Source organism: Poeciliopsis prolifica, unplaced genomic scaffold, assembly GCF_027474105.1.
Source record: "Poeciliopsis prolifica strain line A6 unplaced genomic scaffold, Auburn_PproV2 SCAFFOLD003, whole genome shotgun sequence".
Classification (NCBI taxonomy): Eukaryota; Metazoa; Chordata; class Actinopteri; order Cyprinodontiformes; family Poeciliidae; genus Poeciliopsis; species Poeciliopsis prolifica.
Window position 1 is genome coordinate 6,753,027 of NW_026562378.1, and position 16,436 is coordinate 6,769,462.

At 39.1% G+C, this 16,436-nt stretch overlaps 2 protein-coding genes across 2 annotated transcripts; both read left to right on the forward strand.

The window, feature by feature from the left end:
• Window positions 1-3,414: 3,414 nt before the first annotated feature.
• On the forward strand, window positions 3,415-7,936 carry cd8b (cd8 beta). Its single transcript, XM_055021002.1, has 7 exons — window positions 3,415-3,560; window positions 4,499-4,843; window positions 6,636-6,722; window positions 6,926-7,015; window positions 7,142-7,175; window positions 7,316-7,367; window positions 7,447-7,936. Exons 1-6 carry the CDS (start codon window positions 3,518-3,520, stop codon window positions 7,332-7,334), a joined length of 618 nt encoding a protein of 205 aa, XP_054876977.1. The 5' UTR covers window positions 3,415-3,517; the 3' UTR covers window positions 7,335-7,367; window positions 7,447-7,936.
• A 6,148-nt stretch (window positions 7,937-14,084) lies between these two features.
• On the forward strand, window positions 14,085-16,332 carry cd8a (CD8a molecule). The gene is made up of 6 exons (XM_055021158.1): window positions 14,085-14,197; window positions 14,303-14,623; window positions 14,715-14,831; window positions 14,928-15,026; window positions 15,155-15,194; window positions 15,612-16,332. The coding sequence occupies exons 1-6, from the start codon at window positions 14,149-14,151 to the stop codon at window positions 15,655-15,657; spliced, it is 672 nt and encodes a 223-aa protein (XP_054877133.1). The 5' UTR covers window positions 14,085-14,148; the 3' UTR covers window positions 15,658-16,332.
• The last annotated feature ends 104 nt before the right edge of the window (window positions 16,333-16,436 follow it).

Consider the following 16,436-nt stretch of genomic DNA (forward strand, 5'->3'; position numbering starts at 1 on the left):
TTGGCCCCCAGGCCTCGAGTTTGACACCGTCTTTCCCGTACTTCTTTAAGCGTTTACAAGGTCGATACATTTAAGTATTAAAATTACTTTTTTATCAGTCTCATGCAATGCTTCCATTTTGTCATAATTATCAAAATCAACAGGAATAAATACATGAAATAGGCCTGAGTGTAATGAATATATCAAATATATAGGTTTCACTGTTAAGACTCAGATTGTGGAAGTTAATATCTGTCTCAATGTGAATATTACTGAAAATGCTCTTCTTTCTGTGATTCACAAGCAGGAACTTGTATCGACTCACAAGGTGATGCATTTCAATTTATGTACATTCATTTTGATAATTACTGCTTACAGCTGATGGAAACTAAAGATTTTGCTGTTTTAATGTTGATTATGCAGTAATAATACGATACTGTGTATAGTATTATTGCATCGGAGTGAGTCGTTCTCAAGAGATAAATTTAAAGTAGGAATTCACACAACTCAGCTTCCCTGTGCTTTCACTTATTAAAAAGATACAAAAAATATAAACTTCGCTTAAGACAAATTCTAAAAGTTTTCATCAGTAAAACTCTTTCAAATCCAAAGTTCAAATGAATGTTCTCTATTGTGAGTACCGCTGAAAGCTATTGGTGCAAACACACTAAAATGTGTGAATAAAGTGACTTGGAGACTTTGCAGAACCAGAAATGGCGTAAAACTCAACTGCACGGAGTAGAAAAGTGAATGTGGAGGTTCAGCTCCGTCGTCTGCTACTCAAAAGCGTCGCGGCGGAGACCAACAAAGACTTCAGAGCTCCACGGCGCGTCGAGTGCAGCTCTGAAGCCCCCTGAGAACTCCTGTTTTCAAAGAATCCTGTGGTCTCGTTCCCTGTCTTGCTCTGAACTTCGACCCCCGTAGAGCTGTAAGCTGCCCACATCCTCTCACTTTAAGACCCCCGCCAGGCCGCCCCAACAACACAAGCACTACTTAGTTTAAAGGATCACACGGTTTATTGACAGAAAATGATGTTCTGTGAATAGACTTGAAATCTAATCTAAATGGTGCTAAAGTCCAGTAATTCAATTCAATAAAGTTTCCCAAAGCTAGTCGCTTTGGGAAACTTTACGGGGGGGAAAAAAAAAAGAAACGTCAGTTCAGTCACACATCAACTGATGCTCGTTATTAAACAGTGTTTCAAGTTCGGTTCATTTTCCAAATTACAGAGCAGGTACACAAAAGAGATGCAGCATGTAGGAGTTACTTTCTCTGTCAATGAAAAGTAAAAAGATAGTAGAGCAGTAAGATCAGAGCGTAGCATTGTCTCTCCCCTCCAGGAAGTGATCACGACCAAACAGTGTGCCAGATTATTTGTCCCAAATCGATTTCCCCTCAGCAGTATCAATGAATTGTCCAGATTCAGTTTTTACCAAAATGTCTGCAGTAAATTATGTTGATTGAACTTCCAGTCTTGTCAGATCCTGACCTGAAATAGGAAGTCCAAGGATCCTGTTTGTTTTTTTTCTCACTATACATAACCTGATAAAGAAATTGGAAAACATTTCAAGCTGAAATGATGTTACCAGGATTCACACTTAACCCCAGTAGCATTTTGGGCAGAGGGTTAATTTCTAATCACTGAAGAATAGACTGCTGGTAGATTTATATTTGTCAGAGGCGGTGGCGGTTCTCATGGAAATGGTGCGCGGCCCTCCGTCCTCCCACCTGAACACACACTCCCCCAACAAAATCCTCAAAATGTAGTAACTCTTTCACTCACCTGTATCAAACTCGAGCCCTGTTTGGAAAGTTGGAAAAGTGAAGAAGTGAAGGTTGTTCTTAATGCCACCCATAACTGATTAGTTTTAGTCTTTGAGCTTCTTCTAATTGTAATTTTATTCAGGTTGACCAGTAAAGTTTTCCTTTTGATGGTTTGGCTGATATGGGCCGAGTGAGCGATCTAAGAATCTCGTTCCATGCATAGGACAACGGGGATGTGGACGAAAGTGTCCCACTGCACCTCTTTAAACGCAAGGACATGCTGCACTGTAAAGCTGCAGTTCTGAGTAAAAACTGAACAAGACATGAGGAGGCTGCTTCACTTTGGTAAAAGGATGAATTATGCGTCTCATGTAGATATTATTCATATAGATCACAAAGAAATGTAGTCAGTGCTGTACAGAGGAACACCTCAGGGTTTCGTATTTGGACACAAATGATGCAGCAGCATCCTGCTTTTAGTACTGAGCTATATAAAGATTATCATCAGTAATAAAACCACACAGGTTGTTATCAGTAAATTCCTCTGCTTTGCTGTTTTTCACCTTTATTATCTTGTTAAATAGGGAATTCAACTAAACTAGAATGTTTTGTCCAGTTAAAGACCTAAAAGCCTCACGTGGATGTGTCACAAAACTGCACGGCGAGACGGCAGTGGAAATACCAGCCGGAGCTCTGATGGTCTGTTTACCAAATTAAAGGGGACATTTATTTGACGTCAGTTTGGTTTTTCACAGCTGATCTCTTTAACGGTAAAAAAAAAAAAAAAAAAAAAACTGAGCTGCGTTTGAAATAGTTTCTTTAAACCAGATGTAAATAGGCCCTACATAATTTACAAACACTGTAACTTTGCCTCAGATGTTAATTATTTTTATTTGCCCAAAACAATGCAAAATTCTTTATATTAAATCATACCAGTTTTCTTAAAGTAAAACTGGGCTGACAAAACTAAAAGCATGCAGTTTTCGTCATGATCCCTTCATGCTTGTTCCACATGGCATTAAGCGAAGAAACACAACAAATAAATGCACAAAGCAACAATTAAAAACTGTTTTATGTTACGATTTTATTCTGATGAGTAATTGATAGATATCCCAGTTCTGTAAGTCGTGGTTCCCTCTCCATTTGGTGCACTGAGCTCCAGAAGCTGCACACAGGCCTCTGCCAGACTCTAGGTCACACACCTGGGTCCAGACCACAGCGCTGCAAGCTGCTGCTCTGCCAATATAGATGTTTTTTTATTTTTTTGTTATTGTTTGATATGCGGTATCATGCCAGCTTTTTGCAGTGATCGCAGCATTGAGACACTCACTGCTTGAAGTGAAAGACAACAACAAAATGTGATTTAACAAAACAATGAGCATCAGGTTTTATCGCAGATTGAAGTCGTTTCATGTGTCAGCGAAAAGCTTAAAGTCTTAAAGTTGTCTTGAAACTGAGTTAAACTCTGAACCAACTAAAGTAAGCACACGTTTAGCGAATACGATTTACATAGTGTAAACTGCGATTACACTGAAAGTGCTGTGTTGGCCCAATCATCCCGGTGTGTGTATCACAGGGCCTCTCAGGGCCCCTCCTGATAGGCCCTGTGTGTGTCACACCGGGGTGGTACCTTTGAAGACAGACTGGCCTGTCAGCGCAGTTCCTCCCATCTTCTCTGACTGACTGACAGGCAGGAACAGAAAGTGTCGGCAGCTGCCTTCATCGACCCCGCTCATCTTTTACACACTTTTGAACACACAGGCCAATCGGCAAAATGTTTTGGCTCGTACTGACAGCGGCTTCGATTTGGATGTTTGGTAAGATCATGACATTTTTTTGTTGGGTATTTTTATTATTATTTTGGATTCCAGGGTTGTACGCACCGTTTCTCCGTAGAAAACTCTGTAGTGTCAACAGCTGTTTGACTTTGCTCTTCTAACTTGTGTTTGTGCTACAATTTATTATGTGATGTTTTTTTTGTTTTTTTTAATGGATTTTATACAAATACATGTATGCAGTAAAGATCTGTGTGTTGTTACTGTTGCACTACTGATGCGTTTACTGCAGGAGGCCTTCATACAGGTCAGCTCCTTTCTTTGAGTGGCATCAAAATAAAAAGTATTTGTATTCTGTATTTGGCAGCGAGTTGGATATTTTCTTAGCTTGCTTGTTTGCTTTCTTGAATTTGTGCTTTCTATAATAGAAAATCATCACTCAACAACAAGCAACCTTTAACTCGTCATCCGCTTATCTTTACATTTCATTACATAATAGGAACAATTTAAACTGAAATATGTGAAAATAAAAACAAATGTAAGAAGCAAAGCACAAAATGCTTCCTGGCTTATTGTGGATTTAGATTAAGTAGATCTTCGGATGGAGGCCTCTCGCTCAAAGATTTTACACGTTCTACATTTCCATGTCCAATAGCCAACCTCTCCGAGTTTGACATTTTGTTTCAATTGAATTTGCAGTGTTTCCCTAAAGACGCCTGAGTTTGTGGCGTTTACATCATTACTGCATAAATTGTAGGAAAAATAATGACGCTTTACAGCTTTACAGACATCAATCATTGGTTTTAGCAGACGGAGGCCCCGATATGCATTTTTAAACATCTTTTCAGACTTTGTTTTGTCTTGTTTTACTGTTTAGTGAATAAATGAAGTGATATTAACTATTCTGAGCTAGACCTTCTTAGTTGTTGGTGTTTGACTTTCTTTACTATAACCTCCAACTTTATGTTTTCGCTCTCTAGGTGCGTGCAAGGACCTGCAGCAAGTTGCTTACCCTGCGATCGGCAGCATTGAGAGTATTGAATGTGACTGTGGTAAACTCAACTGCGACGCTGTCTACTGGTTCCGAACTGTTCCCAGTGAGAGCAAAGCAGAGTTTATTGGCAAATGCAACAACGCTGACCGTGTTAACCTTGGGCCTTTGTACAAGGCAGACGAACGTCGCTTCAAGTTAAGCAAGAGGGGCAGCTCGGCCTTTGTCCTGCGCATCATCAACGTGACTAAATCGGACGCAGGGATTTACTCGTGCGTCGTAACGCACTCTAAAAGTATGACGTTTAATCCTGGGGTTGTTCTTCGGCCAGGAGGTCAGTATGCTGAAGTTCTTTGTTTTGCTTCAGTAAGTCTCGGGTGTTTATTAAAGCGTGTTGAGAAAAGTTTTAATGTAATCTCTGTCAGATTTTTATAGGCACAAGGGGAGTAGGTAAATGGATGGCATCTTTTGCACTGTAAAAACAAAGAGACAAATGAACTCACAAGTGGAAGTAATTGTGTTCCAGGCAATGACGATGCAATCAGTTCAAGAATATCCAAAGAACTTTGGATCAGATTCTCTTTTTTTTTTACAATTCAGCTTCCACCTGCTCTACTATTTGCTAATAACTAGACATAAAAACTACAACCAATCTAAACATGAAGAGTCAATACTCTCCCTTGTTTATTTCTTCCAAGGTCAGAGGATATTCTTCAGCCCTCCTTTTTCTGTTTCCTTTGTTTGGCCATGCTGGACTCACCGACGCTCTCTCGCTGCTTTTCCTGAGAGGCGTAAAGATGCCGTAGACATTCATGGAGGATTTAGCCCATGAAACTTATCACAGATTCTGACTGAACTCCAAAATGTCGATTCCTTGGAACTACAAATGTAAAATAATAATAGGTTTTCTATGTCTTAGATATCAGCTTTGGATGTGACTTATCTATTTGGACATGATTTTTCATCAGCTCATTAATGTCTGCGGATAGAAATGCAAGAAGAAAAAAAAAAAGCTCAGCACGGCAAAAGGAGAGTCTCCCAAAGTGTTCATCATAGAGCAAGAAAACTTTTGGGTCTTTAAGATTTTGGTTAGAGTTATTTATAAAAATAGCAACAGTACTGCACCCTCCACATTCATTGACCGCTTGATAAGATGCGCTAAAAGCTTTTTAAACGCCACACATTAAAAAAAATTATGTTTTTCACCAACGGAGCAAATCTAAGTGTTTTTGGACTGTTTTTTTTAAAGTATGCGTCACTTTTTGAAAGTGTCCAGGAACATTTTTATTAAGAGCTTCTTATCGGGTCAATGGTTCAGGAAGTCGACCCGTTGATGAAATCCCTGCTTCATTTGTCCGAGACAAATGAATGCCTTGCCTTCTGCTGATGAGCAGAGGGTGCCTGCCAGGATGCCCTGGTATTTATGAAGCTGGACTTCATAAATAAAAATAAATATAAATTATATTTATGAAGTCCGGCTATGGACTTCATAGCTGGACTTCATAAAGCCCTTGGCAAGTAGAAAAGACTTAGAAAATCCTTGACTTTCTCTTTTCTGGGGATCTAAACATTTTGTTCTCCGGCTCTCACTTTCTATTATACTCTACTGAAAATTGGAAGGACAAGAGAGCACGACATTCAAATAAGGAAGATGTGTAGGCCTCAACGAAAGTTTCAGGGTGTATTATTTTTGCCTGATCCCTGTGCATAATTTCTAAATCGCAAAACTGCTTGGTCTGCAACGAACATGAACCAAACATGTTATTAGGACGATGCAACCACTCTTGTCTAGCGACTGACCGCTTGTTCTTTAATACGGCGTAAGATACTTCAGGAGGGCAAGAAACTGCAACTACAACAAGTTGTTTGGCTGCCAAAACATCGATGCATCTTTTCAACAAAGTTTCATCTTCTGAGAATAAAATCAAACAATTATTTTGATCTCAAAATTTTGCATCTGCACATCACACGCAATAAAGCAAAGCTGAAATACCTTAAGACTGCTTGGTTTAGCACTTATTATTCCAAATCAAATTATCATCTCGCATGTACGAATTTGGCGCAATAATTCACATAAAATGATCTCTTTTGTTTTCTAACTTTGCATGTATGGTTCTTTTCGGCAGAGACCCGTCCAACTTTGCCTCCAGTCACGAAGCTTAAGCCCAAACCCAAACCCATCTGCCCCTGCTCTTCGAAGAACCAGCCTGAGGGTACGTGAAGTTTTTCAGCGGCTTCGCCAGTCTGACTGTGATGTTGACAGACGATCATCACTCTGTGCTTGGAGGGTGATGATCAAATGTCAGAATGAAGACAATGTAAACGACAGAACATATTGTAGAAGACTGCAGCCAAATCAAGTGTAAAAGACTGACTAAATCCCTATCAGTGTAAATGTAATGCTTGTTTACTCCAGATGGCTGTGACTCCCTGATTCTTTGGCCGCTTGTCGGAGTCGTTTCGGGCTTGGCTGTGGCTCTTTTCTGCACGCTGTATTATTTCAGCAGTAAGTGCTGTTTTACGCAGTTTATTCTGTGGGAAAACATCCGTATCACCAAACATATTAAGTGTCACATCTATTTTTCTTTTTTTTTTTAATCCTTCAAACTTTTTTTGACTGTTTTTCCAATAGGATTGCCCAAGAAATGTCATCACCACTTTGTGAAGTAAGTCCTGGTGTAAAACTGTTGGCTTCTTTCTGTGAAAAATTATTATTATTATTATTTTCAATTCTATCTCCGTCAGCCTTCTGTTAAGATTTATCACCAGAAACTGATGATGTTTACTTTTGTTTTCTGCTGCTAAGGAAGCGGCTGATGAACTGAAGAACTTCATTTCCTGCTTTTACTGAAACTTAAGTAAGTATCCCTTGCATTAGGTAATTTATAATTGTTACGTTTATTTAAAAACTAACAAAGCTTGCTCCTCTGACGGCAGGCGCAGCATTTGAGATCGCTTTACTGCAGCTCGTCATCGTTTGGAGACTGAGCAGCTTGAAGCACCTGAAGATCTTCTTTGCTAAAAGCAATTACCTTTGAAAGGAGAACATGTCCACCGCCGGAGTTAGGATAGTGTTGTATTATATTGTCAAATATTAAGAAATTACTGCTGTATATTTCATAAGCCATGCAGATTCTTTTAGGTAGATTATTTTCATGTGTTTATCATTTAGCCATTTTACCTTGAACTAAAACAGATCACATGTTTAATTTCTCTGTATTATTGTTCCATTTTTGACAGAAAGGCTGTCATTTTTAGTTTAAAAAAAAAAAATCAGCCAGGTATTTTCTCCTTTTCTGTACCGTTTTTGCCTTTTTGTATTTATTTGTTTGCGTCACGTCATTTCAGAAGTGTTGCATGTTCACATCTGGATCCCAGGGATGAAAACACACCTTTTATTTGTAGTTGAAATGAATAAATTTCTGCTTTTCCACCTCATTGCAGAGAAATGAGAGTTTCTGTCATCAGTTCTGGATGAACGGAGGGTAATAATCCGATGCAGCGTTAGGATCTAGAGATAAAGACGTATTCAGTTTCTTGAGGTTCTCAGAAGTCCTCTGCTTCAAAAAAAGGCAAATAAAATTGAGCCGAGTGGCTGTGTGTACCCGTTTGGAAGTGGGCGTTGTACTTCCATTGTCAATATTGTGTTCAGCGGAAGTTGAGTAGGTGAGTGACAGGGTTTGGTTTCTTCTTCTAGTTTTGATCTGTGACTTGCATCATATTCAGTTTCTGTTTTAGCTGCATCCAATATGTGCGTGCTGGAGCTGTGCTGTAAGCGGGGGGGTCTAAGGTCATTTTAAAGCAAAATACGTGTCTGATGCTGCCTCTCTACCTCAAACACACACACACACACACACACACACACACACACACCCCTCGGTCACATGCGTGTTCACACCTGTGTGACTGGGGAATGCAGAGGGCTCGGTGGAGCTGCTGGTGGTGCGGGTCTGGTTGCTGGGGGGGGGGGCTGCCTGCGCGGCCCCTTTTCCTGTGTGCTGAAGACACAGGAGACAAAGAGCCATGCTCACAGGAGATGCTATCGCTCCGCTCAGCTTTGAGCTCCTCATCTCGTCTCTGAAACAAAGCGACCGCAAAGAATACCACACGCAGAACCACAAGCTCTGACAACTTCATAGAGCCTGTAAGAGGAAGACACAAAAGGCTCTTTGGAAATGAAAAACACGTCGATGAAGGTGAGAATGAATAAAACAATGTGGAGGATTTTCACAAGCCATATATATATATATATATATATATATATATATATATATATAAATCATGTTATTTAGACAAAAATTGTTTTTATTTATGCTCTGGTATCATCAGATATTTGGTGATACTTGTGAACAGAGGCAATGTTTTATTTTTTTAGTCAACAGGTTGTGCATGCAGTCAGAGAAATGCAGGAAAACACGGCAACAAGTTGAGTTTGAGAGCAGCTTTATTGAGTGAGTGTAAAAACATCATCCATTTCCAAAACAATATCGTTTAAGAACTTGAAGTGAATCAGGCAGCGATGGAGAGCATGACGACGTCAGTAACCGACACTGAAGCGGTCTCTTTGAACTGGCCATGGCCCAGTTTCCTGTGTCAAGTTACAATCAGGGTTTGAAAAATGTTCCGTCGTGTCGTTCCATTTCATATCAAATGTGTTAAAGTAGCACATCTAAAAGCAACGGTGTTGACCCAAGTGTTTGACCAAAGGTCGAAAACAATGCTGCAAGGCAGCAGTAAAAATCAACAAGAACAATAAGTAGAATAAAACACTGAGCTTTGAATCAAACTGGTCTGAACTCCAATTGAAGGCAAGTTTGACAAAATTTGTTTTCAAGAGGGATTGAAAAAAAAAACTGTACAGACTCTGCAGTTGAAATGTGAAGGTCAGGTTGTTTCAGAGAGCAGCGACAGCAGCAAGATCTCTGCTGCGCTTTAATTTGACCTTTGGCTTCTGGCTAGACGTCAGTGATCTTTTTGGACCGTAAAACAAGAACAGCTGAATGATGAGGTGTCAAACCATTTAAAATTTTAGAAGTAAAATAATCTTAAAATCAATATGAAAATGAACAGGGTGCCGACATAAATCTGCTGAAACTGGGTGATGTGATGATACATCGGTGAATGTTAGAAGGTGGATGGATGGATCTAAAATGGGGAGGAAGGGAAACATGAAAATGATAAAAAAATATATATATATAGATTAATTATTACACACTGTCTATTTATTGCTTCTTTTTTTGTTTTTAGTTCGTGGCCTCTATTTAGGAATCCAGATCCTAGTTTAGGGCGTATCAGTTTTTATTTTGTTAAGAATTAATGTCAAGTTTTGAGCCAGTTTCTGTCCTCCACTGTGTGTTAGACTAGATCAGAAATTTTGGGAATGATGTGTTGGGTCCTCATAAAAACAGAGACAAGAGTTTCCATGAGGTGTCATATAAAGTATGGAAAAAAATTGTTTGTTTTTTTGTTTGTTTTTTTTTCTCTGATTACGACAGACAGCCTCTCCCATACTTGTTACCGTCAGAAATACAAATATTCCACTTTTCTTTAGAAGAACAACAAATTCGACTGAAGTAATATTTTACTGCATGTATTTTGTAATAGTTTTGTTATAATCCTGTTATCAGGAACATTAATATACAAATTACACAACGTAATATAATCCATATTTTCTATTATGTGAGTCACATTAGGAATAGTTGCTGCTTTCTTGTTTTAAACAAACAGACCCAAATCTATTGTGTGTTTTTAGCATGTGCTTTTTGATCCTATATTTTCAAATATCTTCTGATAAATAACTGAAATCAAATGAAAACTTTAAGCTACCAGTACTACTGTACAATTAAAATGCTTTAATTATTTTCTGATTGCAAAATGTTTAGTAATAATCTTGTCATAATCTTGTGCTTTACATTCTTTCTTGGGAAGAACTGTAATGCAAATAAAGTAGTGGAGTAAAACAAAAAGATATGAAAAACAACATGATGTCATGTTGTTTTTTACTCTCTTTGCTTCAATAAGAATGTGCTGGTCTCATCCTTTGCTTCATTTCCTGGAAGAGTGTTTGAGCAAATTCGATTTTCAGATCTTTTTTTTCTTTCATGTCATCTGCATGATTTTACCCAGTAATAATCTCAATCTTTCTTTGAAATTTGTAACTCTGACAGTAACAAACTGATTAACATAAACACTGCAGAGAAAAAAAAACGAGAAATATTCCAGCCACCCGTTTAAAACCTCCAGAATAAATAAAAATCTGCTATAAACGTCACATTTAATGTTCAGTTTGACATCTTAAGACAATCACCGACTTCTTAAAGACAATCATTTTTAAGCCATCTCCCTTCAAACTTTATGTAAGTGATGTCGCTTAGCCTGCTTTTAGCTTTGAATTTCAACAAGCGGTCATCATATGTAATAAAACGTGAAATCTCTGAACGTGTTTGCTTTTTCTTCTTGTCCAAACAGATGCTTTCTGGAAATGATTTGTTCAGTTTCTATGACATTTTAAGATCAAAAATGTTTCCTTTTTGAATCTCTTCTCTGAAAAACCTGACTTCATGAAGGAAGTGAAACAGGCCTAGACATGCTGAAGCCCTAAAGCACATGACGCGTTTATCTTCATAACGTCTCTATCATGTTTTGTATTTACAACCAAATTCCCAGCTTTCTACAATTTCAAGCTTAAAGTTTCAAGTGTCTAAAATGAGAGCATAATTTTGTTCCAAAAACCTACCACAGTCTGAACAATCCTTACAGGAAGTCTCAGTAAGGAGGGAAAAAAAAACAACCAAAACAGACGTGCAGACATTTTGGTGAGTCCAGCTTTCAGTTCTCCTTCTTCCTCCCCGTGATCTGCTGCTTGGTCTCCAGCTGCTCCTCCATTCGCTTCGGCTTCAGTGTGGCACAAACCGGTCCTCTGCCTGCATGTTCGGGGGAGCCGGTGTTCCTTTCTCACCGGCTTCCCCCTGGTCACCCACAACCTCGAAACGCTCACATATGAGAGTTTCGGCTTGGAGACCCCCCCTGCGTGACTAAGACAGGGAAGCCCATGCAGGTGTGCCTCGACGGGTGAGTCACACCTGAAACAGAGATATGGAAAGGTGAGGTGGGCTAATGGGGCGCGTTCTGACTGGGTCTTCCCTCCGACAAGAGAGCATCAACAGAATCCCCTGCTTACTGAAAACGTTGCTAAGACTGAAACCAGACATCTTTCCATCTGGGTTCAATTTGAAATAGATGTTGAAGTGGCTCAATAAAACTGAAGAGCTTCCAGGCTCATCATGAGGCGACGAGCAAATAGCCTTCAACAGCGAGATAATTTAATGGGTCTGTTTTGTTTGCTGTTTCATTCAAGGCCTTGATCTCCTCCCACCAGTGGAACAGAAATCACCCACAGGTGAGAAAAGATGTCAGAACTCGTTGCCTGTTACAAAGTCGGCGCTTTTATTTTCCATCACAGCACAGGAAATGTGACGGGCTTCGAGTTGCGCCGTGGCAGCCATGTCTCCCCTCGCTGAACAGTTTCACTTCCCCACAAACTGTTAGACCAGCTTCTTGTAGGAACCAGTGGGAAATAATCGGCGGCACGCAAGAGGCCTCTCCCGAACTTCTGAGCGTGTTCGTTTTGACCCGTTGCCGTTCACACGTGCACGACGCACTTTTCAGACTTTCTTTTTTCAAAACTCATATTTTCAAAGCATCCGCGCAACTTTATGTTGATCTGCTGCAAATGTTCCCATTAATACCCAGTGAATTCTGCAATTTGAAAAAATGATCAAAAATGAGTTTGAGTACTTTTGCAAATTATTGTATGAAGAGCTCTTGTGGCATAAAACTTTGGACACTAGTGGTCCAAACATGCATCTAGTTTTGAGGGGGATTTTTTTCTGAAAACAATTCCTGAAAATTAATTATTTTTTTAGAAAAACTGAATGGATTTTATCTTGAGTTTTAATTTTATTTTTTTTGTTAAAGGGCACATCTGTACAGCTGCTGCACGTTTAATCACGAGCGTTTCTCAAACTGCTGAATTTGGTTGATTAGACATTTTTTCATTCATGCTGCTTCATATCGCTCGACTCTTACCCCAAAGCCAACAGCATCTCTTAGTCAAGACAGCCACTGTCAGTGAAGGTGGTTTTCATCAAGACTTTTGTGACTCTGAATGCTGTGAAGGTCCAAACACCAGTGAAGTTGTGACGGATCAGAAATGCAGCATGCGATGTTCTTCAGTGTTCTGCAGCACCAATGTGTCATTTCAGTGTTCAAATGTTCAGCAGGAAAGCAGGCCTGACCCACTTGCTGTTGCCATCTAGTGGCTTAAATTATACAATTGCGACGCTTTCTTGAAATAATAAATGATCGCAGTGAACACTTTTTACACGGCTTAATGTGGGCAATGCTGCTTGACTTAGACGCTCGAAATAAATCTGTGCCTTCATTTGAAAACAGAAGACAGCACTGCACAGGTCTGTCTCGGCAAGTTGGAATATAATTGAAAAGTTAACTTGTTTCAGTAAATCAATTAAAAAGTGAAGCTCATATAAGTTTGCTACAGACCAAATATTATATTTAAAGCAGTTGAATGATTGTAGCTTGCAGGTAATAGAAACCCAGGATAAAGTTTCTAAGAAAACAACCAATAAAGAAATATTTGTAACGCTGAGGTTTTATGTTTTATCCTACATAATCACAGAAAAAACTGCAGACACACAAAGGTAATGAATATTCCCAGGGTTTGGCATCCATTCACATCAATATAAAGTTTAGTGGAAGGACTGCTGAGGTGCTTTCAGGTGCGTGACAACCCAGCAAACTTGAATAACCTAAACTTGAAAGGTTTAGGTTATTTTAAGGGGTGAAAAGATTGGAATAAATCCACAGTCTGTTTATGGTCGTTCAGACTGCCATAAACAGAACAGATATGGACAAAATAATTTAATAAAAATCGGCTTTGGATTGTGAACGTAGCCTAACAGCTTTGGACAGCTGATATTCAGTCTATAGAGTTTCAGTCTGAAAAAACTGACCTCATGAAGGAAGTGAAACGGGCCGAGACATGCTGAAGCCCTTAAGCACATCTTCTTAGACATGCTTTAGGGCTTAGCTAATGATTGCTAAGAGCGATCTTTAGCATCATTTATCATTTGGGATGATGTAGGATGCTTCCTTATAACATTTTCTCAGAGGGAAGATAAAATCCTGAAAACTTCCACCAGCTTTACATGAAAACAGGGTGAAACATTTGATTTGGGCAGAAACTGTTTACAGTTATAGTTGCACTTTTTACTCCCCTCTTCCCCAACCCAGCCGCCTTCTTCCAGCCCACACACTTCTGCGTTAGTGTGCCAATAGTGTTTTTGGATCAAAATGTGTCGTTTGATGCTGTCAACCAGGAGGCAGAGGAGCGAAACGCAGATCTGGTGGGCTCCACTTCAAAACGCCGTGCAGACCACGACCGTAGTGCAGGAGGGCTCTGCAAGCGTTCCGCTGCAATGATCCCATTCGACACAAAAGAGAAGAAGGTTACAGCTGGGGCGTGGTTTTCTGATATCTCACTGAACTATCTGCCGTCAGCGTTCAGTAAACACCAAAGAGACGGCTTCGACGGCTATCATTGGCTTGGAAAGGTTAAAAATGGACCAAAAAGTGATGCAAGTTCTGTTGCTTTTATTTCTTTGTCCAAGTAAGTTCAATTTAATCGTATTTTTCTTATGATTTTCATTGTTGCGGGTGTGCATCGAATGACAACAGAAGGAAATGATAACTGTTCTCATTTCACACAATTCAGAAATCAATTCTGCTGTCCACACTAAAACAGTAGAAGAGGGACAGTCGGAGAGGATCAAGTGTACGCTTTCTTCGCCGGGGACGATTGTGTTCTTGTTTAGAGTGGTGGAGGACTCAGGCATGGAGTTCATCGGGTCTTACTCCCCTACTGGTGCAGCTAAAGTAACTGGACCCAACAAGAACCTCGTTGTAGAAAAGTTAAGTAATGACTTTGCTTTAACGGTGAAGAACTTCAACAGGAAAAGTGACAGTGGAATGTACACCTGTGCTACTCTTGTGAAAGGAAATGAGCTCTCATTTGGACAAGTAACTCAACTTCGAGGTGAGCTCCATTTTATTACTACCAACAAATCCCCACCCGATAGCTACGTTTTGTGCAGAGTAACATTTATCAAATTCTGCTCGTTTTTCAGGACCAATTATAGCAACGACAAAACCACAAGTAATCCAGGCTTCCACCGCCAGGCAGATGGCAACGACTACGACTACAACTACGTCCAGCTGTGTTTGTAACAATAAAGCTGCATCAGGTACACAGACCAAACTTTAAGTACAGCACAACATCATCTGCATAGTAGCAAAGCTGCGCAGAGAAACAGGCGGTAAAACCAGCATTTATTTTGTAGGTCCTTCCCTGTTTTGTGCTCCGATCATACTGGGCCCACTGGCCGGAGGCTGTGGCCTTCTTCTTCTGCTGCTCATCGTCACCGCTTTATACTGCAACAGTAAGTCCGGCTGAAGTTTTGCACCCATAATTCATTCAGCTGCAGAGGACATTTCATTTCGTTGTGCAGAAATGAAATAATTAGCGTGTAAGTTTAAATAACCCGTTTTCATTTGAAATGCCTTCTAGAAATGAGGACCCGGAGATGCCCTCACCATTACAAAAGAAAGTGAGTTGCTTCTTTTCCATAATGTAATTTTGTCTTAGAGTATTGAGGATGAAGCACTAAATTTTGTAATTTTTTTCAGTTTTGTTTTCTCAGCCATAAAGATTACTTTGAAGCAGTTGTTCCGTCTTACATTTTAACACAAGCTCATTTGAAAACTAGTTTTCAAAAATGCATTTACTGTGTATAGAAGTTGCTCTTCGTAAGGCAGAATTTTAAAAGTTTATTTGTAATATCTTAGAACAAATGTATGACTGATAGTCAGTTTTTAGAATATTTTAAGTTTGTTTACGAACAGGACTACATGTACAATAAATTAAAAACCGCCTACAAGATCCTTTGGAAAACTGTTTCTCGGTGAAATTGTTGTATTAAATGCTAATTTTATTTTAATGTCTAATTATTCACATTTCCCGTTAGGCCGAGGATGATGGCTCCTGAAAAACTGTCCGATCGGTACGTCTGAAACGGATGAAGTGACTTTGTGTGCAGTTTTTCAAAGTGCAGCTATATTTCCCTCTTTATGTTTGTCAGAAAGAAAAAAATTGTTTTTAACAATAGCTTAAAAAAATCAATAATCTGACAAGTCAGAATAAAAAAAATAAATAATTCTTGTGTATGATAGAAAATATTTAGTGACCAAAGCGGTTCCCTGTTTTGAGTACAGAGAGAGCTTTGGTTGATTATTAATTGTGCCAAACTTATTATTACATGAAGTTTTTAACTGAGGTGCAGATTAACGTCAGAAAACAATGCGCTGATGTGTTTGCATTCATCATTATGTCATGTTACAGTAAATTTGCCCGATCCTAACTGTTGGATCGGGATAAGATTTCTGAAGACGAAAATGAGAATATATATTATTGTTCATATTCCAAACTAACCCTTTTGTAACTGTATATAAGTATTTTTTTTGTCTCATTTTCTTTGCTCACATTTACAGTACTTCGATCTGAATTTCCTCTTCAACGAAGATCAAACTTTACTGTCACACTTTAGCTTCCTGTTTGTGCTTCAAGCTTCTATATAACCACAGTTCGATTGTTCTGCTGAAATATTACATGCTTCTAGGATGTGTGCTTTTCTTTCATTTTCATACATTATTCAGAACAAATAAAAAGAACAAAATCTGAAATTTTAATTTTGCATGTTTTTGGTTGTTTTTTTATGTTTGCATTTTTTTTATCCTCTATAGGTCAGGAAAAACAAGACTTCTCTCTCTTTTTCTTTTTTAATAATTCCAGT